This window comes from Leuresthes tenuis, unplaced genomic scaffold, assembly GCF_036924035.1.
Source record: "Leuresthes tenuis unplaced genomic scaffold, fLeuTen1.0.hap1 SCAF_12, whole genome shotgun sequence".
In the NCBI taxonomy this organism is placed as follows: domain Eukaryota; kingdom Metazoa; phylum Chordata; class Actinopteri; order Atheriniformes; family Atherinopsidae; genus Leuresthes; species Leuresthes tenuis.
In genome coordinates this window covers 3,835,039-3,860,127 of record NW_027325366.1, presented here as the reverse complement: position 1 = coordinate 3,860,127, position 25,089 = coordinate 3,835,039, and the positions used below count along the sequence as shown (strand labels likewise).

Here is a 25,089-nt window from a genome sequence, read left to right as displayed (position 1 = left end):
TTATTATCTTATTTTTACCAAGGCTATCTCTCTCTACCTGTACAGACCGATAAAAAATACAACCAGTTACAATACAACACAGACTGCTTGTATTTTCACCTCTGCTCTTACATACAGAGGAGTTGAACAGTGAATGAGCAAAGTTTAGAGTAGAAATCAGCCCATTTCTGCCACTGCAGATAAAGTGCTGATCCAGCACAAACCTGTACTGCAAACCACCGGCTTAACAAGCATCATAACACAGAGATGTAACTTAAGATTTTTCAATTTACAGTAAACTAGAGGTGAAGACACTGTCAGGGACTTTTCTAACCCACCTTATTATAAATATAAAGCTCCAGCTTTGGAACATTGTTGTTCCAGGAAAATCCTATGATAGAAGCCAGCATAAATGCTGCACATCTCCCTCTCTGAGGTACCAGAAATCTATTTTGCTGCTCTTCATGGATGCAAAAGGAGAATATTCTTGGATGGAAACATTTTCAGTCTAATTAGTGCTATTGTTGCTGCTGCTGCTTACAATTAATTTGAAAAATCATAGTATCTTCCCATTCAATTGCGTGGTTTTTACCTGCATAATTTACTGAGCAGTTAATCTTTACTCATTTGACTTAAGTATCATAGAGGGAAACGTATTCCAGCTATGTTCGTGAAAGTGTAGCGTGAAATTTTTCAGTTAGAAATATCTTTTAGCTACTTTTACTTTGAACTTGTTGTGAGTATACCCTCACCATGTTTTTATTGGTCTCACTGAGCTGCATTAAATATCAGGGATGTAACTGCATTTGTTATCCCTTGAGAAGCTCACTGTTGACTCATTAGGGTTTTCACAAGTTATTTCAATGCAGCTTTGTAAATGAAACTTGGCATTGGCTGTTACTAGCTGTTTACATTATTAGCATATAATAAAGGGAAAAAAGGAGACGAAAGCAAACAGCAAGAGGCTGATGAATATTCAGAGCAAGAAATGATTAAGCATCCTGACAGTCAAAACTAGAAAGGCTGCAGGCTTTGATCATATTTAAAATGACTATGGAAATAGTAGTGGTCCTAAAATCTTATCTTTTTATGTTTTGTCTTTTAATAGGACCCAGTGCTCTGATATAATACCAACAGACTGGGTCACAGTGTCAGTCTATGGGGAAAGGTGTACTGAAGAAGGTTATAGTTAAAAAGGTTTTTGTAAATTGTATATGATTTATATATGTGCTATGGGGGAAATGTGCTTCATAGAAATAGCTCAATTAAGAAGGCTAGTAGAGATTTACATAAACACAGAAATGTTTGGTCCTGAGTAAATGCAGAAAATTGAATTAAATGTTGGATTGGAGCTGTTTAAGCAGTTAGTCACATCTGTTATAGGGTCACAAATATGAGGTGTGAGCCTTTAAGAATGATTTAAAGTTCCTGAAATAAATTCAAACAGTAAGAAGGACAACCTCTAATAATGTGGTATATGGAGACTTGGAAAAAACATTATATTTTGCTATTAAAATGAAAATGATGGTAACTAGGCAAAAACTGGGCTTTGGAATAATAATTGATTAATTGAATAATTTCATGCAAGTCTTCATGAATGTGGATTTTCTAACATATGGCCATGAATAGAACAATCAAGAAGGTCCCAAAATTCAGAACTGAGATTGATTATTATGATGGTTTACTTTAAATGGAAGGTGGTAGGTTTATCATTGAAAGAAATAGGCAACAGTCCATCTTTTCTAACTTTTCTTTGAGGCATACACACGAGTCCTTGTAGTTAAATCTGACTGCTCCAGCTGTGGTGAGGCAGGGAAGGTGCATATTGTCATTGTTAACTATGAGAAAACTAAAAGTTTCACATTGTATTATTTGTAATATGTTTCAATAAAGGCTGCACACTGGTGTGGTGGGTAGCTCCATTGCCTCACAGTAAGAGGGTTCCAGGTTCAACTCCCAGCTGGGGCCTTTCTGTGTGGAGTTTGCATGTTTTCCCCATGTATGCGTGGGTTCTCTCCAGATACTCCAGCTTCCTCCCATCATCCAAAAACATGCATGTCTCTACCAAATTGTCCTTAGGAGTGAGTGTGAGCATGTGTGTGTGGCCCTGTGATGGACTGGCGACCTGTCCAGGGCATACCCTGATGACCACTGGGATAGGCTCCAGCCCCCCCGCGACCTGACTGACGGAAGCGGGTATAGAAAATGGATGGATGGATGGATGATTCAATAAACTGCGGTGATTCAAAGTAATCAGTCCATGTCGTCTCCTGCATTCTCTTCCAAGGCTTTAAAACCAAAGCAGGGACACTTCAGTAAAGTGCATCAGGTTCAAGTGGGCAGGGATTTCCAACAGGCTTTTGAAGTGTTTATAGATTATTGCATCTTCTGCAAAATGTCATAAAATACCAGAGCCTTCCAGTGAAAATTAAAGACAGTTTAAAATGGTGGCCTTTTGTTTTAGATGCGTCTCTCTCTCTCTCTCTATCTCCAACTCTAAGATGTCTGTGGAAAGAAGTAATGCTGCCTTAAAAGCTTTCATTTTCAACTCTAAATTATTTTTAGATCCAGTTCTTGATGGAAGAACATTAGTAAGATAGATCATTTTCAGAGACACAAACAAGTGGAATCCATGGTAACATGACAAACACGGTTCAATATTCAATGCTCAAAACAAACAAAAAAAAAGTCCAGTTTCCTTTTGAATTAAGCAGTGTTTACTTGTTGCTTAATGATTACATCATTGAATAATGTTATTGATAAAATGTTACAGAAATGTTACCAACAACTTAACAAGCTAGATTGTTTGTTCCACAGAGCAATGATGTAATCTAGTAAACACTGCGTTATTCAAAAGGAAGTGGGCTTTACACAGAACTGCATTCTTCTGAAGGAGTTTTGTGCATTGAATTGCTTGTCATGTTACCATGGATTCCACTTGTTTGTGTCTCCGCAAATTATCTATCTTAACGATGTTTTTATAAATGTTTTGTTCCACAGAACCATCTAGGAAGTCATCCATGGAAAGTGTTAAGTCTGACTCTGCCAGTGTTGTGCATGAATGCAATAAGATGAGTGCAGTCACGTGTGGCGTTTAAATTTTCTTTGAGTTTTGTACGTCACTTTTACAACTCTCCTCACTCAACAGTGAATGACAGTGTGTCATGCTGAATTGTGCCGACACGCATGGGTGTGTGCACCAGTCACAGACATAATTATCATATATACAAATACTCTAACTTCATCAGGATAGGCACAGACATGTGCAGTTATAGATGTGTAGAACTGCACAGCAACATTCCCCCAGCAGAAAGCAAGACAGAGACTAACAAAAGGCGTTGTGGAGGTCTCAGAAGACAGCTATACATGAGTGAAAATAGATGACATCAGTGGCCCGCTGAATCTGAGGAATGTTACAGATGACTTTGCAATGCAAAATGCCAGAGCGGAGCACCTGTAATGTAAGTTGTTTACTGTCTTCGGTCCAGACAGCTGTGCATTTATCAACTATCCTCACTTTCGATGATTTTATCTGCCGTCATGCTCCCAGATTTTGTCACAGAGTTGCTGCTCTCATTTGCTTGTTTATTTTAGGTGCATGATGTAATGTTGCAGCTGGAATTTTTGAAGTTGCCTTTTTTCACCAGCTGCTGAATTTACCTTATATTAATGTGTTATTAATTGTGATACTGAAGAGTTTGTCACCAGGCCTCTGCTGGCTAATATGCTGTCACCAATGAGCACAAATGATCATATAGAGTAGGCTGTTCACTAAAGACATTTTTTTCTCACCGTTTCATTTTGAGTGTCTTGATAGGTAATGATACAATGAATACATGCAGAGATGTGGATCTGCTTAGATAGCTGTAGGGCCCATGTTTCATTACCTCATGGCATTCTATTTCACAATGTACCATATGAAGAGGAGAATTGGTGATCATAAAAAATTGACAAATGAACATGAACTAGATCATTTTGAGACTGTGAGCTTAGTTCAGAATTTCAAATGGTGAACAATGAATTAATACAATTTTAACCTATGTGAACCCAACTACTTCTAGTGAAGTGTAAACTTGCACAACACTGTCCTTTGCTAAAAACATTACAGATTATTAAGGATGTACTAATAACAATGTACTGCTCTCAGTGTGTAACATTATAAACTGAGAGCAGTACATTGTATTGAGGGTGCAGAGGACTGGGCAATGTGGATAATGTTGCACAGCATGGCTGCAATGAAGAGAGACCTGTAACACACTTTATCCACACAGCTGTGGGTTCCCTGATTTTAAGAAAGTGGCTGTTAAACTAGAAAGCATTCAGTTAACAATGTAATGATGTAACAACAATGTTAATGTTACAGGCAGTGATAAAATTAACTCCCAGAGGTTTCTTTGCATCAGCTTCATTACCTCAGCTGTGCCCCTTCAATATAGGAAATGTACAATGCTCTGGAGAAGATGAGCTTGTGTTCTGCTCTATCTGGGACTGTAAAAGCCACTCTACTCTTGAAATCTGCATTCGCCTGATCAGATATAGCCAGATCATTATAACATTGATAGAACACAAGCCCGTCTTCTTTAAAGGCATGGTTAATTTCCAATGATGAACAGGAATTTCACATATCTGTATACTGAGGTTTTCATCCAGTAAAAGCTAGAGATGTTCAAAGCCCAAATCAAAATGTGCAGCTCGTAAAATAGAATGCAGATATAATAGAAGAAATATCAGAATCCTTTAGCCCTAGCACTAAAAATAAAGATATAACAAAGGACATCCCCAGGACCTCCATTTGACATTTCCACTACAGTTCCCGCTATAATGCTCTCAGCAGGAAATTAGCGGGATTTTGCTGACATCCATAGCAAGATGTTGTTCGGTCTCTGTGTGACATTCTGAATGAGATGGAAACCAGGCCTTCAAGGATTGATCTCCTTTAGTCACCCTGATAACATTTTCTTCTTTCACCACCCATGTAGTGAAACACCAAGAATTTTCTGTGTTACAACAGACAATTGTATCTGTGTGTTTTCACATGTAAATAATTCAAATCACTGTGACAACGGCTTTCTTTTTTACAGGATGTGTATGACAAATATTGTCAATAAAAATCACAAAAGGGGTGGTGTGGTGGTTAGCCCCATTGCCTCACAGCAGCGGGTTCCAGGTTCAACTCCCAGCTGGTTCCTTCTGTGTGGAGTCTGCATGTTCTCCCCGTGTATGCGTGGGTTCTCTCCAGATACTCCCGTTTCCTCCCACTGTCCAAAAACATGTATGTTAGGTTCATTGGTGTCTCTAAAATTGTCCTTAGGAGTGAGTGTGAGCGTGTGTGTGCTTGTTTCTCTGTGTGGCCCTGTGATGGACTGGCAACCTGTCCAGTGTGTACCACGTCTCTCGCCCAATGACTGCTGGGATAGGCTCCACCCCCCTGCAACCTGACCGACAGATTAAGCAGGTATAGGAAATGGATGGATGGATGAAAAAATCACAAAACTATTTCCCAAATTAACCAGCTAACAGTCCGACTCAGCAACACATGGCAGATATTCTGAGGAGAACTTTAATTAAACTTTTTCTTTCTTTGTTTGCTAAGTGTATTGTTAATACGAGTTATCCATTTAGGATATCCTTATCTGAAGCTTTGATTTGAGTAAACCTGCGATCATAAATTATTTGCTTCAGATAGAGATTTTTTGTTGAAACTTATTGCTGTTCAGAGAGCAAAAGAAAATATTACAAAAATCCCTATTCACTGATTGAGGAAGGAGTCCCGGTCATTCCCAGTGGCGTTATAAGGCTATAAGAGATTTCTTTGTGGCAAGAACTTCAAAACATACAATTTTCAGGAACATAGATGAGTTTTTAGGGGAATTATAGCGCTGGAGTGTGACTTGTCAGCCGACAGGATAAAGCACCTGTCCATAACCACTTGTCACAAATTAATGACAACCAATGAGAGCAGTGAGGCATGATCATTGAAGCAATGTGGTGAATTCAGGCTGTGACTGTTAACATCATTAATAGTACAGGAAGTTTGTCCATACATTCTTCAAATACTAACTTACAAAGTCATCCACATTATTTTTTTCATGTTGATAGTTTTCAGCACTTGCAAACTGTTACCTTTTAAAATCTACAGATGGAGAAAACCATGTCACATGCAGCTTGAAGGCATCCGCTTTTCACCTGAGAGAGCCGAGTTTGGCTCCTGTTGAAAATGATTCTTGTCCTCATCTTCTAGTTTGGATATAAATATGGTAAGTCCTGTCACTGGTATTAATTTAGCCTCAGCCAGGCAACCTTTTCTAATTGGCTCTGTATGAATGAGTATGAATTTAGAATTTAATTAATTTGATTATGATTGAATCAAAATTAACTGGATTATAATAGTCTTGAATTGGACTGTATATTTAAGTGCTTTTAGTGTGATTTGGAGCTATATAAATAAAACTAAATTAAAATTAATATTTCTCTTTTATCAAAAAATACAATGGGATACGTATATATATATATGCACCAAGAACAATTGGTTAGCTTTACAGAATTAAATAAATGGTTAGATTGAAAAAAAAAACATGGTATTTTGATGTGCCATGTAATAAAAATTACAAAATTTGGACTTAAAAATTAGGATGTTCCTCACAAACTATCACTACAGCCGTCTTCATCCATCAGTACCAGATGGTATATATATATATATATATATATATATGTATATATAAATAAGAGAACGTGCAAACAATTTTGTTGCTATTTTTCTAGAAACCTTTCTCTCTCACAGCTTGAAAATGCGACATTTGTCAAGAGCAGGAAGTAGGACATGATGAAAAAAATGACACTGTGGAGTTTGTTTTCTTCACAACATATTGAGAATAGCAGATAAGGTTCTGCCTTGTGTTAACAGCTCTCCATGAATCTGAATGTATCCATAAGAACAAGGAGCGAGTGGAGAGCAACATGCAGGTCAGCAAAAACAGAAAAAGCAGTAGCTCTCACCAGCTCACACTTGCTCATTCGCACAGGGGCAGTAAATGTTACGGAGGATTTGCTGCTACGTTTGTGCACACAGGCTCTCCCACTGATCTTCTGGAGATTTCACTTAGGGCCTGGGTGGAAAATATCTGCAAAAAGTCCTGTGCAAATACAGATTAATAATTGCATGCCACAGTGCCAGAACATCTATAGAATATTTCAGGATTCCAGTGCATGGGGTGGCTGTAGCTACAGAGGCAGAGCAGTCAACTGCAAATCAGTGGTGTCCTAGTGGTTCAACTCCTGGATTCCCTCATGTCAAATTGACTTGGCCAAGACACTGAACCCCACGTTGCTTATTGATGCATTCATCAGTGTATGAATGTCTGTGAACAAGTAGAACACAGCACTGGGTAGGTAGCCTGTAAAAAAAAGCTATATAGACTAAGAAGTGCTGTGTGAGTGAAAAGCACTTTGAGTGGTCAGGTAAACTAGAAAGGCGCCATAAAAGTACAGTCCATTTACCAATTGCATGTGTAAAAACAGCTTATATCACATGGTGGCAGAGACAACAGGCTCCTTTGGCTAAATAATGTACAAATTATATATAATTGTGGTTCTAAGAAGAGACGGAGGAGTAACAGAACTTGTCACAACATATACTGCAGTCTTTAAAACATGTGATTGGTTGATCAAAAATGAAACAGTGATGAACTTTTCTGCTTGTAAATGGCAGGCCCTATTTTATTCACACGCTCTCTTAATTTGCTAATGTGATGCTCTTTCACCACGCTCGTAGTTTTTGTTCTTTTTCAATGTCATAGTAAATGTTGGAGAACAGCTCAGCTTTTGGACATTTTTGTAGTTGCAAGACAAAAGAAGTACAACTGTTTGAGATGTAAATCTGCCACACACCAGCAAACTTTCTTCTCTGACATAATGAGACAATGATTTTGCGTTTCTAGCAGACACTTTCTCCTTTCCTTAAAAAGGCAAAATATGACATGAAGAAACTACTGTGAGCAGCAGCAAGCCAGAGCAAAGCAAATGCAGCTAAAACCGAAAGTGAAGCCTCAGATGCAGCCTTCCAAATGGCTCATAAAACTCATTACCAGACTCCTCTGTTCGTCTTTCTAACCAGAGAAAGCGTGTTATTCAGTAAATTAAAAGCTGAAACTTCGCTAACTCAGAAATAGATGTGCGTGGGTGCTTATGCATCTGTGTGAGTTTTTGTGCACATGCTGCAAGTCTGCCACATCCCAACAGAGAGAAGGGAGTAAGAGGCACAAGGAGGAGACAGGTGGTTTGCTTTGGTAAGAACATCAATACATTGCTATATCTACACATGGTAGATATAGCATTTGTGTTCTAATACAGTGTATTAGAACACAAAGAAACCCTTAAACCTCTTAAAAGTCCCTCTCCAAACTCCTAATGGTTTTTAGCTTACAACAGGAGCTGTCTTGATGCCTATAAGTCTTGTGAATACCTTCTTTCTTTACTACAGTCTCATCTTACTTGAAGAGGACATACTTAGAAATAACTTAATGTGCTCATCAATGTGTGAATATGTTACGTCAAAAAAAAGCATATCATTTGAATAGGAAGCTCTGTATGAATGTGTGGTGGATAAAAAATACAGTTCTTCAAAGAGCCCAGCCAAGAGAGAAATGCATTATACAGGGCAGTGTTGGGCAATTAAAAAATAGTTCCCTTGACCATGGTTCTGTTATTGATGTGTATGCATTAATCGTTGGCTCTGAATGTTGGATATAGTTGCTTTCTGGAGTTAACACATTAAACACTGGACTTCATAATTGTGGCTCTCTACTTAAGCGAACTTACTGGCACATGTGTGGAGTTCAAAAACAAAATGCCAAAGCATTTCCAGTTTTAACTATCAGGATTTGTCAAATGTCTTGTAAATTCTTTATGCTTGTTTTTATGTCCATTTCTTAGTTTATATCTTCTATTGTTTGTGAGTACACACACACAGGCCTAGCATTTCACTCTTTTCAGAAATGTGCGTAAAAATATGGACAGAACTCCTATCATATAAATTTGTGGATGTGAACATAGACAATGGCTGACACTTTTTTTCTAAATAAGCACAATGCAAATACGATCAGAATAAATCAGACTGAATTGGATTATAAAGAACTGGGCAGGATAAAATAAAAAAACAGGATTGCACTGGACTGTATCCGGTTGGAATGTATTGAACAATTCTAGATTCTCCTTGGAATTACTTTTCTTGTGAATTGGTGTTACATAAATAAACTGAATTGAATTGAAAAACAGAATTTAATAGCAGTCATCCATAGCTGTGGAACACATGTAAGGGACCAGTTCCTGCTGACAGTCTGATGATGCAGGTTTCTGTGTCCATTGTCTCATCAGAGGATTTTGTGATTTGTTCTGTGAGTTGTTACAAAGACAATACAGAAAAAGTCATTTCTTACCTGAAATATCCAATGATCATGAGGGCCACCAGCAGAGAGCTGAAGGACACAGCGTAGCCTGTGGTATACATGATATACAGCCTCTCAAAGAAGTCTTGCTGTGAACATACAGAGAATTATTTGCTATTGACTTAATTCTTTCTCAGACAGACTCACAAATTCAAATTATACACAAGCATGGTTCACAGTACCATGTCTAGACAGGATGCTGCAATGAAAACAAGAAAGCTCACATCAATATGTTTTAGGAGCTGAAACAGATAAATGTTTTAGCTTTAAATCCTTAATCTCTGACAAACGAAGAGATCAAACAATTGCTAACTAGATGTCATAGCAGGACTTTTGTTGACTCACCTGTTGGTCTGAAATCTAAGATAATGATATATTTTCAAGAACCTGTCAGACACAGAGCAGCCAGAAGATTTAGCTGATCTCTCCCTGGTGATGTCTATTCATTTTCACAGAGCGTGTGACATCACTCAGTCTGAGCAGCTGCTTTGATCAATACATTGAAAATCAAAAGGTGAATAGAATATTGAAAAATTCCTTAACTTTTCGCAAATTAATACAGAATGACAAGGTAAGCTGCACCTTTAACACTTCTAGTGAAGCAAAGGAGCTGCATCTTCAGTTCTTGAGATATAAGGAAAAAGTCAATCAGGGAATACTCTGCTGCAGAGGTGCACACAGAGAACAGAGTCCACCACAGGAAGGTAGTTCTTATTATTACACTACCTGCTTGGTATGTGCTTAGAGTCAGCATTCCAATGCATGCGTAATTGATCAGTATCCACAGGAAGACTGATTTCAAATGATCACTGATTATGAAGCCAACTGCCTGCCTTTGAGCAAGTTATACAAATGCCACATCTGAAAATATATCTTTTACACTCTGTCTACTTAAGTAATCCTTTAGATGTACCTAGCATTGTCCACCTGTAGCAAACCAAATGGATTTAGTATCTTTTTTTTTTTTATTCGGTGGTGTGAATACCCAAAAAGGGCCAGGACACAGCAGCTCAGTTATACACATAAGCCAAACACCTGGTGTGAAGAGGGACTGATGCTCAGTCTATCACAGCTTATGAATTCCTTTGTAGAGTTGGGGAAAATATTCCTAAACTATTTTAGCAACACTCACTCAATCAATCAATCAATCAGACAGTTATTATTGAGCAGCTTGATGGCATAACAGCCTGCTTGGACTTTAACTGCATAATGTTGACTCTGAGAGAGAAAAACAACTTGTTTAATGAATCAAAATCTGAGCTATTTTGGTTAATATCCAAGCACTTTGGAAAAGACCAGGAGGTCCTTGGGCAAATACAATCCCTACAGTAAAGGACACTGGTGGTAGCATCACACTATGGCAGTGTTTTTCCATCATACCTGACAAAGCTTGAGTAGGGACTTTAAGAGAGAATGGGATATATTGTCCAAATCCAAGTGAACAAAGCCTGCAGAGACTTTGTTCAAACGAAGGTTAGAGGCTATAATAGGTACTCTAGGATTTTCTCTCAAAAGGTTCTGAATAGTTTTATAATAATAGTTTATCATTTATTATTAATGAATTAATTTAGTCATTAAAGGTTATTGAAAATAAATTGATCATCTGAAAAGCACATTTCACTCATTTAAAAGAAAATTTATGACAACACAAAGCATGAAGTGAACAGATTTTGTGCTTAAACCGATGGTGAGCAAACAGGTCCGCACCAAAATGCAAAAGCACTTAGTAGTTGAAAACCTATGTGAGCACTTAGCAACTTAAAAGATTTTTGGAGATGTGGGATAAACTGTGCACATGTACAATAAGGTTATATATGCCTTGTCGGACAAATCCCCCCCCCCTGGTATGTATGAAAATGAACAAAGCATGAGAATATTGCCAGAGCCAAATTACAAAGCCCTGTCTCTTCACAAAAGTCTCTAAATCAATGCTATATCTATCAAAAATCCTATTCATGGAAGCAGATGCGCAATTAGTTTGATCATTTGTGAGGATTTTACATACTATTCGAAAGGCCAAAGCCCACACGGTGTCATCATATTTACAGTTGCTTTATTACTGGAGGTAAATTCTATTTCACCCAGTATTTTCATAACATAAAGCAGACTGAAAGCCACTGAAAATTATGTCCCATAGTTAACATATATCACCTCGCAAGCCACAACCTCAATTGCCAATAGACAAGACAGCATTCTCCGTTTATAGGAGGTAGACATTTAATGGCATGTCGTGGTCAATTTACTAAATCACAGAGGCATTAATGACACACAGGAGGCAAGGTGAACCTCGCTCCAAAGAGTAAAACCAAATACAAATGCAGCTGCTGTACAGCATTATTTGGATGTGATGCAATGAATTAAAAAATGACCAAAACAAATCTTATGTCATCAAGCACATCATTTGTCTTCTTCAGTTAATTGGAAATGTCTTTCACTATATGAGTAATTTATGTGACTCCAGTATTTTATAGGACCCAAACAGATTTCTGGCATCTAAAGTCTAAGCTCAGAATGCGGAGGGACTGTAAGCTGCCCTATGCTGGGCCTCCCATTCTCTTTTCTCCGACACAGATGGGCTCATGGTGGCATCTCTCTAGCAGCAAAATCCCTTGTTTCTACTTCACAGTCGATGCCATTAATTACTATAACATTGTGCCCCTGTGTCCAGCCTCCTCATTATGCATATATAGTTAGAACATATATGTTCATGTGAGTTTTGCATGTAGAATATCAGCCACCTTCTCTTGGTGCCATCAGCTCTGGCTTTCCTGTACTTTCATCTGCATCAGTCACACCTGACACAATCACCCTCTTCCCTCATCTTTATGTCTGCGTTAATGTCAGACTAATACATTTTGTCTGACTTTTGTTCACACACAAGATGAAACATGGGTTTGCCTTTCATCCAGTTTATTCCTCAAAGGATATCTAACATTGTTCTCTGTCATTCGCTTCTGCCGTATATAATAAGTATCTGTGTGCACACACTTTTATGTTGCTTCCACGAGTCAAGTTGGAATAGATAGTTAACCAGTGATACTTACTTTTGCCTCCTTATCACTGAAGGGCTGAAGGAAGCGTAAACACTCTGAGTAGTTGGTCCATGTTTTGTTCCAGTGCTCCACAAATACCCAGGAACCATTGACATCACATTTCCTGTAGGCATGTCCTGTAAACATATACTCAATGATCACGTTTTGGAAAATAAAAAAACGTGAGGTTCTTATTTGGTATTATTAACACAAGCTTTTCTTACTATTGCAAGTCAAAAGATCAAGGACTATAACTGCATGGATGTCTGTCCCTCACTCAGGATGTGAGTATTGTGTGCTACAGAAACATGTACTAATATAAACTAGATAATTCTAGATAACGAGATAACTACTGATAACTACCTTTGAAAATAACTTGATAACTTTGAAAAAAAAAAAAAAGAAACTCAATTTCAAAAAAGAAAACCACAAACTTAGCCAAGACCTCTGGGTTTCATGTGTGAGATTTTAAGTGGTACTTCAAAAAATATTAATCGACCAGAAAACATTTCAGCTTGATTTCAGCTCTTTGTTCAAAGTTTCTTGCATTTTAGTTGTCATTGTTGGGTGATGCTACATGAGAAAAATAACAGTTAACCTTTGTGATTGAAGTCATAGATGTAAGATGGGCAGGGAACCTTCGTAACCTGCCCAGGGGAGCCATGGGGCCAGCAAATAAGGCCGTCCCAGTCTGGAGGGCACACCTCATCTGCAGGGAAAACGAGACAAAGTCAGCACATTCTTCTGTCGAGTGCCTGGTTACAGGTCTGTTTAAAACTAAGTTTTTTTGTTATTTTAAGTTTGCAAGGGAACAGAAACATTGTTGAAACAATTCCAGCAAATGTTCTTCAATCAATAAAAACATGCTAAACCTTCTGAATGGACTTGTACATTATATATTAGATTTCAAAAAATAAGATGATCTTGTCTTTGAAAATTAAGCAGTCTGAAACATGTTGATGGTTTACCTTGGCTGTTAAAAAGTTTCGCATGCCACATCTAAAACACTGAAATGAAACATTTGTGCTAAATTGATACCTTCAGCCAAAACAACAAGCAAAAAAATTATACATGGTATGAATTGTTATATGTAAGAGCCCAATTCCCATAAAGCTGAGATGGCGTGTAAAGTGTAAACAACAAATTTAAAAAAAAACACAAAAAAGTGATAATTTACAAAACTCATTAACTGATATTTTATTCACAATATAATATTGACAACAGATCAAATGGTGACAGTGACACATTTAAATTTTCATGAAAATGGGATGGATAGGCCACAAAAGAAAAGAAAAGTAAGTGGTAACAAAAGGAAACAACTGGAGGTACATGAAAACTATTTGGGTAAATTGTCAACTCGTCAGTAATGTGAGTGGGGATAAAAAAGAACATCATTTAAAGAAAGAGACTCTCTGGAGGACGGCTAAGCCAAGGTTCAGCAATCTGCAAAAAAGCTGTGTACAAAAATTGGGGAGCAATTTCAGAATACCATTTCTCAATGTAAAATTGCAAAGACTTTAAATATTCCAATAATAAGAAATTCTGAGAATCTGGAGACATCCGTGTTCGCAAGGAACAGGGTTGAAAATCCATTCCAGATACCTGTGATCAGGCACGCTTTATCAAAAACAGGCAAGGAAACTATCATGGAAATTACTAAATGGTTCACAGTTCACCGTGCCATCCACAAATGCAGGTTAAAGTTCTGCATATCCATAGTGATACAAAGTAACTAGGACTAAACAGAAAAAGCACCATCTTGCTTACTATTAGCGCTCAGTTTAAAAGCCTGCATCCACAATGTTATGTATTAGTTTCTATGCAAAAGCCAGCTTGCACATCTGGGAAGACCCAATCAATGCTGAAAGGTATATACGGGTTTTAGAGCAACATATGTCCCCATCCAAAGGATGTCTTTTTCAGGTAAGGTCTTTTATATTTCAGCAAGACAACGCTACATTTATTCCAACAGCATGGCTTCCCAGTAGAGGAGTCCAGGTGATGGATGATCTTTCACCAGTCCAGACCCAGGGCTGCTGAACAGCTAGAATCCTTTATCAGACAAGAATGGGACAACTCTCCTCTCCCAAAGGTCCAGCAGCTGGTCTCCTCTGTTCCAGATGTTTACAGGCTGTTGATAAAAGAAGAAGCGATACTACACAGTGGGAAACATGGCTCTGTCCCAACTTTTTTGAGACAATTTGCTGCCATCAAATTCAGGATGAGCTCAAATTTTTCATGAAATAGCAAAATGTCTTACTTCTAGCAAATGATGTTTTCAGAGATCTATTGTTGATAAAACATTGGTTTATAAGATTTGCAAACCATTGTGTTTTTATGTACTTTTTATACAGAATCTCAACTTTTTGGATTGAAGGCTGTAGGTCAGGAAAGCAGAACACCTGGCAGATAGACTTATAATGAACCAAGGTAACTTTAAAAAATTACAAAATAATGAAATAAATTTAAACAAGGGATGCATCAACACCAGTATCGGTACCAATAACGAGCATGTACTCGTACTCAGTACAGACGCGTTCACAAGTCATTTATTCCAAGTCAAGTCTCAAGTCTTTGTGTTCGAGTCCAAGTCAAGTCTCATGTCTCAAATGACTGAAATGAACATTCTATCATTAGACACATGCCATTTGATCTAGATAAGACTGCATTGCTGTATGTTATGGACTGAAAGCATGTCCTGTATTATCAATATATGTAATATCACTATACACTGCAGGATCAAAATTGATCAGAACATGGTCACTTAAAGGGGTTAGCCGACTGTCACAGAGCAAATAAAATGTGCTGCAGGGGGGCTGTGGATGAAGTGATCCCAGTAGAGTGCCTGTGCAGAAATCCCTCCGTTAGCTCTCCTGTAGCCGCAAGTAGCCACATAACAGCACCTATGAGCTAACAGAGCTATAGCACACGTTCGTTCATTCAGTCGTCTTAAAGTATTTGTGAAATAAAGACAGATAATGCCTTTTTTAGAGGCTGCATAGTCCCTGCCCTGTTCACTCCGTTATATGGATATACGCCGATCGCGAGTTATCTAAATAGCTTCCGAAGGACGCTAGTGTTGGGAACTTTGAGTCTTTTGGCTGAATCGGATCTTTAACTCTCGAACAGTAAATTGAACGAATCTTTGAACGAATCATTTCGTTCATTTTTCCAGCAGGTGGCGCTGTAACCCTACTGTGGGCGTTGCACAAAACGGCCACGGTTCTAAACACTTAACACTGAAGGAAACATAGTTTGCTTCAGCTGAGCTGATAAAGTACAATATACAAAATGCCACAAACAATTCAAACCATGTGAAAACCTGGGAAAGCAAACACACAATAAGGTGGCTTGTGTCTGTATCCTCCCTGCCATTGTTGTTTAAAGCCCGACACTGACTCAGTAGCTGTCACGTGACAAATTAACGAACGAGAACGATCGTTCAGCCATGTCACGTGACAGCTGGTAGAGAACAAGTGAATGTAAAACTCACATTGATTTTGACAATTAGTAACACAATTAAGTGAGAAAAAAGTAACAATAAGGTCCCTAAAATGTTAAATAGTGCATTTATTGTGTCTTATTATTATTATTATTATATTATTTTATGGTAGAGTATAACACAAAATCAATATGTTGATATAATTTTCAAAAGTATCTATTCACATTATTACATTATCATTTATCTATTTACACACAACACTATACATATCTACAAGAACCGAAGACCACTAATTAATTATGATTTCATGACAAATGAATGAACATCATTCATTTCCTCCTTCGTTTCTCTGTCTACAGTAGAGTCCTGTGCGGGACTGTTTTCTTCACCCCGCTCCCGCTGAATTTCTGACCATTACCACCGCAACGTGTGTGTTGCTCCCGGCCGCAGCCGCAAAACTTTGAGAATTTATGCCCGCACAATAATAGAAATGCATTGATTTTGTGTCTTCTCCCGTCCCGCAGGAGAAAACACGTCATTTTATAGGCTATTAATAAAGAGATTCACGGACAATTGAGAAACTTCTCCAAATATCACACTTGCCTTGCTTTGTCTTTGTGCTGTAAAGACCTTCTTTGAGCTTCCTTTCCACATCATTTATTGACATCCTGTCGCTAGGCTACATCCCGATCTCACAGTGTTTTTAGCCGCCAGCAGTTCAGTTCAAAACCGTTTCCTGTGCGAGGAGCCGTAACCCGAGGAGTTGACTCGTGAACGAATCAAAACTGTTTCCTCTCCTGCTGACTGAGCTTATGCAGCTGCCGCCTGCCATGTGGCGAGAGAGGGTACTGCATGGAAATGAATTAATCATTTCTGTTTCCTGTCGTGCTGACTGAGTTTATGCAGCAGCCGCCTGTCATATGGGGAGGAAGGGTGCTGCGTGAAAACGAACGAATCACTCACTGAGACTACTCGTTACTCCCGAGTCATATAAAAGATTAGTTAATATCGAACGAATCGTTCGCGAACGACACATCACTAAAGGACGCTAACTTTCACCAAACTGTTCTCGTGAGTAGATAAACGTATTTCATGCCAGAAATAAAGTCTAGGTTTAAAAATTAAGAGGGCTGTTTCAATCCAATGTGTAGAAATGCCATGAAAGCTTGTTTGGAGTATATAAATGAATTTGGAAATATGTGTGCTTGCTCTGCACCACTGGCTACATTAACAGACATATTAATAACTGCCTGTGTAGCCTGAACTTCTCATGCATAACATTTTTCAGCGCAATTTCAGTGCATTTTTCAGTTTTTTTAATAGTGTCAACCTGGAATTTTATCAGGTGTTCCTGAAATTGTAAAAGTAGGCCATTTTAAAACAGAAATTCGATTAACATTAAGCTACATCCACATAGACTTGGCTTAGCAATTAATTTGGTAACTGTTAATCTAGGCTACTTAACCAAAGTCCTTCCCAAATTTCATAGGCTGCTGCAGATAAATCAGCAACGCCGTGTAATGAGCAATGAAACTATAATCTGCATATAGTTTACAACACTGTTTACTTTGATTAGTTTGTTAGCGGTACCTGTCGACACTCGCTAAGTTTCACTTTCACATTACAGAGAGACTGACCTCTCCTTGTGCGTTTCAGGTTCCCGATAAAGTCGGACGTAGTTGAGCCGGCATCATTTACCCTGATACTACACACTTTGCAAGTGGCCGTTCGTGTCACGTTTTAGGTTTTGATTCATGTCTTGTCTCGTCATTTCTAGTTTTATTTTGAAATATCAACTTCCCTCTCGTTTCAGGTGTCTTGCCCTTCCTCCTGTGTCAAGTGTCTGATTGTCTTCCCTGATTCCAAAGTTTCCACCTGTTCCCCATGGCTCCACATGTGCTCAAATAGTCTGCTTCTCCCTTGTCTTGTGCCAGTGTGTTGCAACCTGTCTCGTTCCTCACTCTAGCGTCCTTGGCTCACGAAATCCATAGTCTTGCATCCATGAGCCTAAAGTTGAGCGATCCTCCTTCAGAGCTATCTTTGTTTGTAATTTATCCCCTAGTTTATCGCACGGTAAGTTCATAGCCTGTTTTGGTCCTCCGTTCAGAAGTGATTTTTTTTTTTTGGTTTTCTAATATTTCATAGGACCTCCTATAGAGGAGTGTTGCATTTTTCAGTTATCGGAAGAGCTTGTTTCAGTCCGCCTCAGTAAGAGAGCGTGAGAGTTTAACTGTGATCGTTCATAGCCTTTTCTGTTTTCCTCCAGGAGTGGAGAGAGTTTTGCTTGATAATTTTCGTAGCTGCACCCTCCTCAAATATTGTTATTGAGGAGAGTGCTTAGGATTTTCACAGCCTCTTGTTTTTGCTCTGTCTGGAGATCCTTGACCTGTTTATTTTGAATAAACCTTCTTGCCTTGAAAACGACCCTGCATCTGTGTCCTGTGTGCTGTGGTCCATGACAGTTCGTTTGTTTGCTGTCTGCCTGAACGCTAACTAAATGTGACAACATATGGCACAGTTCCAGATGAGCTTGATGTTGCCATGGTTACAGTAGTTTTGATATCAGACGTGACGTTCACTCAAAATTTTAAATGGTGAAATATTAACAAGAGCTAGTTCAGTTTTAACCTATATGAACTGAACTTTGAAATTGTTCTGTGGAGTGTGAACACTGCTGCTGCCCCTTGGGGACATTACAGATTCACACCTACTCTCTTCCCTTTTAGGAATGTCCAAACAAGGGACAACCAGAGACAATGCCCAGATAAGAAGTACACCGTTAATATAATAAAGTAGGGATGCACCGATACTAATCGGTACCGATACCATGTGCGAGTACTCGTACTCAGTATTCATTAAAGTGTTCCGATACTACAGAACCAATACCAGTGTGACAGGAGCTTAATTTTCCTGCAGTGTGTTTGCGCTAACATATTCCAGTCAAGTGAGGGGTAGGAACATACTACGTGGCTTAAGTGACGTAAGCCACATGAAAAAGACGTGTGGAGGCATTTCTAAGTGAATGATGGTGACAAAACTAAAGCGGTCTGCAATTTATGCTCAGCAAAGCTGTCTAGAGGAGGGACAGAATCTAGCATCTAAATCTAAAACAATATGTTGCACTAATAGTAGTTTTATATTACTAAAATACACAAAGTGCAGTTGTGTTTGGGTTGAATATGCCTAAAGAAAATAATTGTAAGAACTGTAACGGCCTTGATAAGTACTTATATCGGTACTCGATATTGGGAAGCACTAAAAGTACTTGTACTTGGTCAAAAAAAAAGCAGAAAACAATGCAGAGACAAAAGGAGACACTCGAGAGCAAAGGGGTGAATAAGCAGGTGGAAATTAATCTTTGAATATATGGAATGAAACTTTGAATATCAGGCCACTCCTGGGAGGTTGAAGGCATGCTGAGGTTGGCCTGACAAACAGGCCAGGCCTGTTGTCGTAAGTCTGCCACGAGCGAACTTCTTCGTTAGAAGAACGGGTAGGGTTATCGGGAGGATTTTGGCCCATACATGCATTCGCCAGTGTGTTAACGATGTCCTCATACTTTAATATTCCTCCTACGACATTCCGGGCGGACTGACTCATTGTCAATCACTTTTCGCCACAGTAGCCACACCTTAGACAAGATGGCCGCTGGCACTTCCGTGAAGTCTGACGTCAGTCAAGTTTCATTCAATATATTCAAAGGTTCATTCCATATATTCAAGGTTCATTCAATATATTCAGAGTTTCATTCAATATATTCAAGGTTCATTCAATATATTCAGAGTTTCATTCAATATATTCAAGGTTCATTCAATATATTCAGAGTTTCATTCCATATATTCAAGGTTCATTCAATATATTCAAAGTTTCATTCCATATATTCAGAGTTTCATTCCATATATTCAAGGTTCATTCAATATATTCAGAGTTTCATTCCATATATTCAAGGTTAATTCGATATATTCAAGGTTCATTCAATATATTCAGAGTTTCATTCAATATATTCAAGGTTCATTCCATATATTCAGAGTTTCATTCCATATATTCAGAGTTTCATTCAATATATTCAAGGTTCATTCAATATATTCAGAGTTTCATTCAATATATTCAAGGTTCATTCAATATATTCAGAGTTTCATTCCATATATTCAAGGTTCATTCAATATATTCAGAGTTTCATTCCATATATTCAAGGTTCATTCAATATATTCAGAGTTTCATTCCATATATTCAGAGTTTCATTCCATATATTCAAGGTTAATTCGATATATTCAAGGTTCATTCAATATATTCAGAGTTTCATTCAATATATTCAAGGTTCATTCCATATATTCAGAGTTTCATTCAATATATTCAGAGTTTCATTCAATATATTCAAGGTTCATTCAATATATTCAGAGTTTCATTCAATATATTCAAGGTTCATTCAATATATTCAGAGTTTCATTCCATATATTCAAGGTTCATTCAATATATTCAAGGTTCATTCAATATATTCAGAGTTTCATTCCATATATTCAAGGTTCATTCAATATATTCAGAGTTTCATTCCATATATTCAGAGTTTCATTCCATATATTCAAGGTTAATTCGATATATTCAAGGTTCATTCAATATATTCAGAGTTTCATTCAATATATTCAAGGTTCATTCAATATATTCAGAGTTTCATTCCATATATTCAAGGTTCATTCAATATATTCAAAGTTTCATTCAATATATTCAAGGTTCATTCAATATATTCAAAGTTTCATTCCATATATTCAAAGATTAATTTCCTGAACGGCATGCCATAATATATATATATATATATATATATATGTATATCCAAATCACTCTCAGTTTGAGTATCATAAAATCATAATATTTCAGCAGTTGGATGATAATTGTGTTGATCTATCTAAAAAGTGATTGTTAGGTTATCTGGTATTAATGTGTTATATTGTTTTTTGTGCATGTAAAAGGTTAAAAATTTGCTTGGTTTGAAATCCCAAAGCAAAGCCAAGGAGAATTATCCCTGTTCAAAGAGGACATTTGAAGATAAACTGCCTCAAATGCTTTGTTTTTAGTCTGTTTTTTTACCCTCATTATTCCACATTTCAGTGAAAAACATTAACCTAATGTCTACTGAGTGGCTAATGTGACACTATTCAAACAAATAATGACCTGCTTGTATTATGCTTTTGACCAATTAGCAGGAAAATCCCATTTCAGGAGATTTACATCATTTACTTTTTATTTGCTTCTTTTTTTTCAATAATTTTTTTTCAATTTCAATTCAGCAGCTTCAAGGCCCTGCTCCTCCCCACATAATTCCCCCTGAAATTATTTATATCATTTAAATATACATGTAGCAAAAGCAATGTTGAAACACAGAAATCACAATAATAATGAATAATAAAATGACTACACTACAAATTACTGACACATTAAAACATGAAAACCGAAAATCCCCTTAAATGACATAAAGCAGTATTAATCTAAAACTGAAAACATATATAGTCTGAGTTTTACACCATGAACCAACTAATTAAACACTGTAAAAAGTCATCATCTCATACAAATAATATTGAATCCAACAATCATTTAAGACCTTTAACATTACAATTAATATCGTCCACTGTTCGCAGTGCATAGGTGCAAAAATCTGCTGGCTGCTACTTTTGTAACTCATGTTCTCATTCACGGGAAAAGTCTCCTATGGCCCTCCTGTGTGTGTGTGTGTGTGTGTGTACGTAAATTCGGCTGTATTTACGAAATCTAAAACCCACGGTTGCAAATTTACAACATCACTTTTAACAATTCTAAAAAAAGACCTGCACATTTCTTTTTTCTCAAGACCACATTTACATAGTTAATAGATCCTATTATTTGTTCTCACAATGCTATTGGATAGAAGAAGTGTTTATAGGTCATCTGGCCTTGAACTCACTCTACCTGCAAATTTCCTGTTGAGTTCATCTCCTTTTTTTGCATGACTGAATTTGTCAGGATTAAAGTAAGTAAAATTCCTTAAATATTTTTTGTTTTTATTACAATCTGTAGAACATGTACATATTTAATTATCTTGAAAAACATTCATCAAATTTGATTTAGAGCTTGTTATGTCTTTGTTCGTTGGGTCTTTGTTGAGTGGTAGTGAAAATAGCCTGAGCTCCTTACACATTACAGAAGGACACTTCTGTAATGTGTAAGGATGTGATCCTGAGCTATTTTTCTCAAGCAAAAACCCAAGCAGCAGTTAGTAGCACTAAGACATAGATAAACAGGTTCTGAATGTTCTGAAACTGTTGCATTGTTCAGGGACAGGTGTGAATAGTCTTGAATGTGAACCTGTAAGAGCTCCGGGGGATGCATGTGTTCCTTTTAGTATGATAAATGGATGGAAAAGAAGGACAAACTCTGGAAACCTTGGTTGAATTCATTCAGGGAGAAATGCCTGCAGGTGCCTCCAGACAGTTCTGCTCCCAACTATGCCCAACGTTGCAAATTTACAACATTTCCCTAAAAACGTACTAAAATGTAAAAAAACTGAAAACCACTTAATTTCTACATCAGAGGCCTCCTAAAACAATATCTGAGAGGTCAAAAAAATGTTTGCTCATTTTTTTCTATATATGGGTTTTTCATGTAATAGGTAGTAAAAGAAACTTGATTTTTCACACAAAAGACCTTTTTCAGATTCCCATAAAACAGCAGGACTTCACACACAGCAGCACAAATGAACACAAACAAAGTTACACACACCAAGTCAGTCAGTTTGTAAGTCACCATTCATTTCCTCACAATTTCAAATAGTTTAGTTTCTTTTATTTCGTCTTTCATTTTTCAGGAGATATTGACATGACAATATATGAGATTTAAAATAAGTCTTTATAAACCTTGCGGTTCATTCAGAGAATCAGAAGAAGTTGACGTGCACTTTATCAGCCTCACTTGTGACCTCTTATAATAGCTCCTGTGGCCAATTCATGGTCAAATTTGAATTTTCTTCTCAAAATATTTTCTATACTGAGGTCAAAAATAACTCCAAAGAGTTTTAAGCAGATATAAAATTATATAAACACATATATTAAAACATGCCCCTATAGAGCTGGAATAAATTTTTCAGAGTTTTCTTGAGATACTTATTGATTCCACCTTCAAACTTTTTTCTGTTCTCAGGTAAATCAATCATCAGTATCCATCTGCTCCAAAATAATTTCCACATATAATAATAACTAATGTGTGCCTTGATCCATTGTTATCGCCCTTCTATGCACTAAAGGTTGGCCTTTGGCACCAAGACATCACCATGAGCGGATGCCTTACTCCCCTGACTACACCCTGCTCGCTCCGAAAGCATATCCACAATTCCAGTTTAAGCTCATCGACTTACATGTGACCAGCCACCTGCTTCACAAACACATCTCACAAGCTGCTGTTTGCCCAATTTTTGTCCTAATTCAGACACTCAGCACTTCTATGCTCAACAGTTTTCTTGAAATAATTTCAACTGAACTAGCTCATGTTAATATTTCACCATTTTTATGACCACCTCTGAATTCTCCTATGTGGAACATAGTGTAGAGAAGTGCAATGAAGTACTTCACCATGTACCCTAATCCCATCAGAGCAGATGCAAATACATCTTTTTTTTAATCAATTTTATTACTAACCATCAATATATTTAAAATCAAACTGTGTTTTTATTTCATAGCCTAATTTATTTGATAAATTATGCACATTAATGAAAGTATGTTAGCCATCAGAGGTCCAGTGAAAAATGCTTGGTCCCATAATCAACATTTCAGTAACACTAGGTAGGTTCGCCAGCCAATTAAAAAAAATGCAACCTCAAAACATAAAGCAACAATGCCTTGAAGAAACTATGATATAAATGAGAGGAGCATTTCAGTGACACAATCTGGTGTGGGACCACGACAGCAGATAAAATCATACCAGCGAGGGACAGAGGAGGGACAGAGCTGTAGAACCCACAGCTGTCTGCGCTAAAGCAAAAAAGGTCAACTTGCATAAAAGGTGCCCTCCACTGACTTTCTGCTATAAAGTTTGATCTTTTAAATCCTTCAGAATCAGCTGGCAGGCCTCAGCCTTATTTCACTCCTTTACAGCTGTCTTCTGAAACCTCTTTTTATTTTGGTACGCCACATTTAGTCAATTTCTGTCTTGCTGTGTGCTGCGGGAATGTTGCTGATTCTACACATGCATATAACTGCACATCTGTAATTGTTCTAATGCAGTTTAATTAGTTGTATATACAGTATTCATGCCTTTGACTGCTGTAGAAATTATTGCAAGATATGTGGCTGCTGCCCAAGCATGAACCCGCAGCAGTTTGCTTGCAGGCACAATTTAGCATGGCAGGTTCACTGTTGACAAGAATGCTGTTCAATGCCAAAGGAAAGAGATGCACTCACTTTTCATTTGTCACTTGAAAACAGCCTTGTTTGGTTCAGTGTATTTCTGGTTAACTAATAGATCTTGAAAATAAGGCTTCCAAAATTTTTAAATCACTAAATAAAAACAACAAAAGTGTTTACGAGACAGAACTTCTTACATCATAACTAGTGTTTGTTTCTGCTAACATATTAAGAAGATCCCTGCAAATTTTCTCTCATATTAGCTAAATAAAGTTCATGAATGCAAAATCTTTAAAGATAACTTTTCAGATTATCATTTATGACTTACATAGTCATTCACCAGTCACCATCTTATTCACTGTACTGTCCAAATGAGTTATCTCCCATATGCTTGCACACTCAAAGCTTAACATCTGAACAGCGTATTTTATGTGCTGAATTTAATCTTGGCACTACTTTGTTTCAGTAGGACCATATCATTTTGGTTGCTTCAAATGTTCAGAATTGTGTTTTGTTTTACAATATGTTAAAGAACCTGTACCTTCAGCTCCTGGTTCCATGTAAGAAAGGTTCTGATAGCACTGCATTTTGACTTCGTACAGGATGTACATCTGCTCCTGAGCTGAGAGAGGGCCATCAAACCCCATCTGTGGAGCACAATGAACAAGGTCAAAACTGATGCTACATGTCCGTGAAGTATGTGAATAAATCACCCGTTGCTCAAACTTTAAATAACATTTTACACAACTTTGCATCCACCATCTGCTCTGAGCGGGTTGCAGACAAAAAAAGGTGAGCAATAATGTCAGAAAGCAGTAAGAAACATTTCA

The 25,089-nt window shown here is 37.5% G+C and overlaps 2 protein-coding genes across 2 annotated transcripts in view; both read right to left on the bottom strand.

Annotated features, from left to right (window-relative positions):
- pth2ra (parathyroid hormone 2 receptor a) overlaps positions 1-25,089 on the bottom strand; it is a gene marked incomplete at its 5' end in the record, with an annotated part of 62,274 nt that overhangs the window by 30,453 nt on the left and 6,732 nt on the right. The window contains 4 exons of the mRNA XM_072397866.1: positions 9,414-9,511; positions 12,467-12,591; positions 13,053-13,163; positions 24,801-24,906. Of these exons, the coding sequence (XP_072253967.1) occupies positions 9,414-9,511; positions 12,467-12,591; positions 13,053-13,163; positions 24,801-24,906 (440 nt within the window). The remainder of the gene's footprint in view (positions 1-9,413; positions 9,512-12,466; positions 12,592-13,052; positions 13,164-24,800; positions 24,907-25,089) is intronic.
- The window catches only part of mrasa (muscle RAS oncogene homolog a), an 80,455-nt gene continuing 67,933 nt past the window's right edge, over positions 12,568-25,089 (bottom strand). Inside the window, exon 7 of the transcript XR_011918006.1 lies at positions 12,568-12,578. The gene's annotated coding sequence lies outside the window, so the exon portion shown is untranslated. The remainder of the gene's footprint in view (positions 12,579-25,089) is intronic.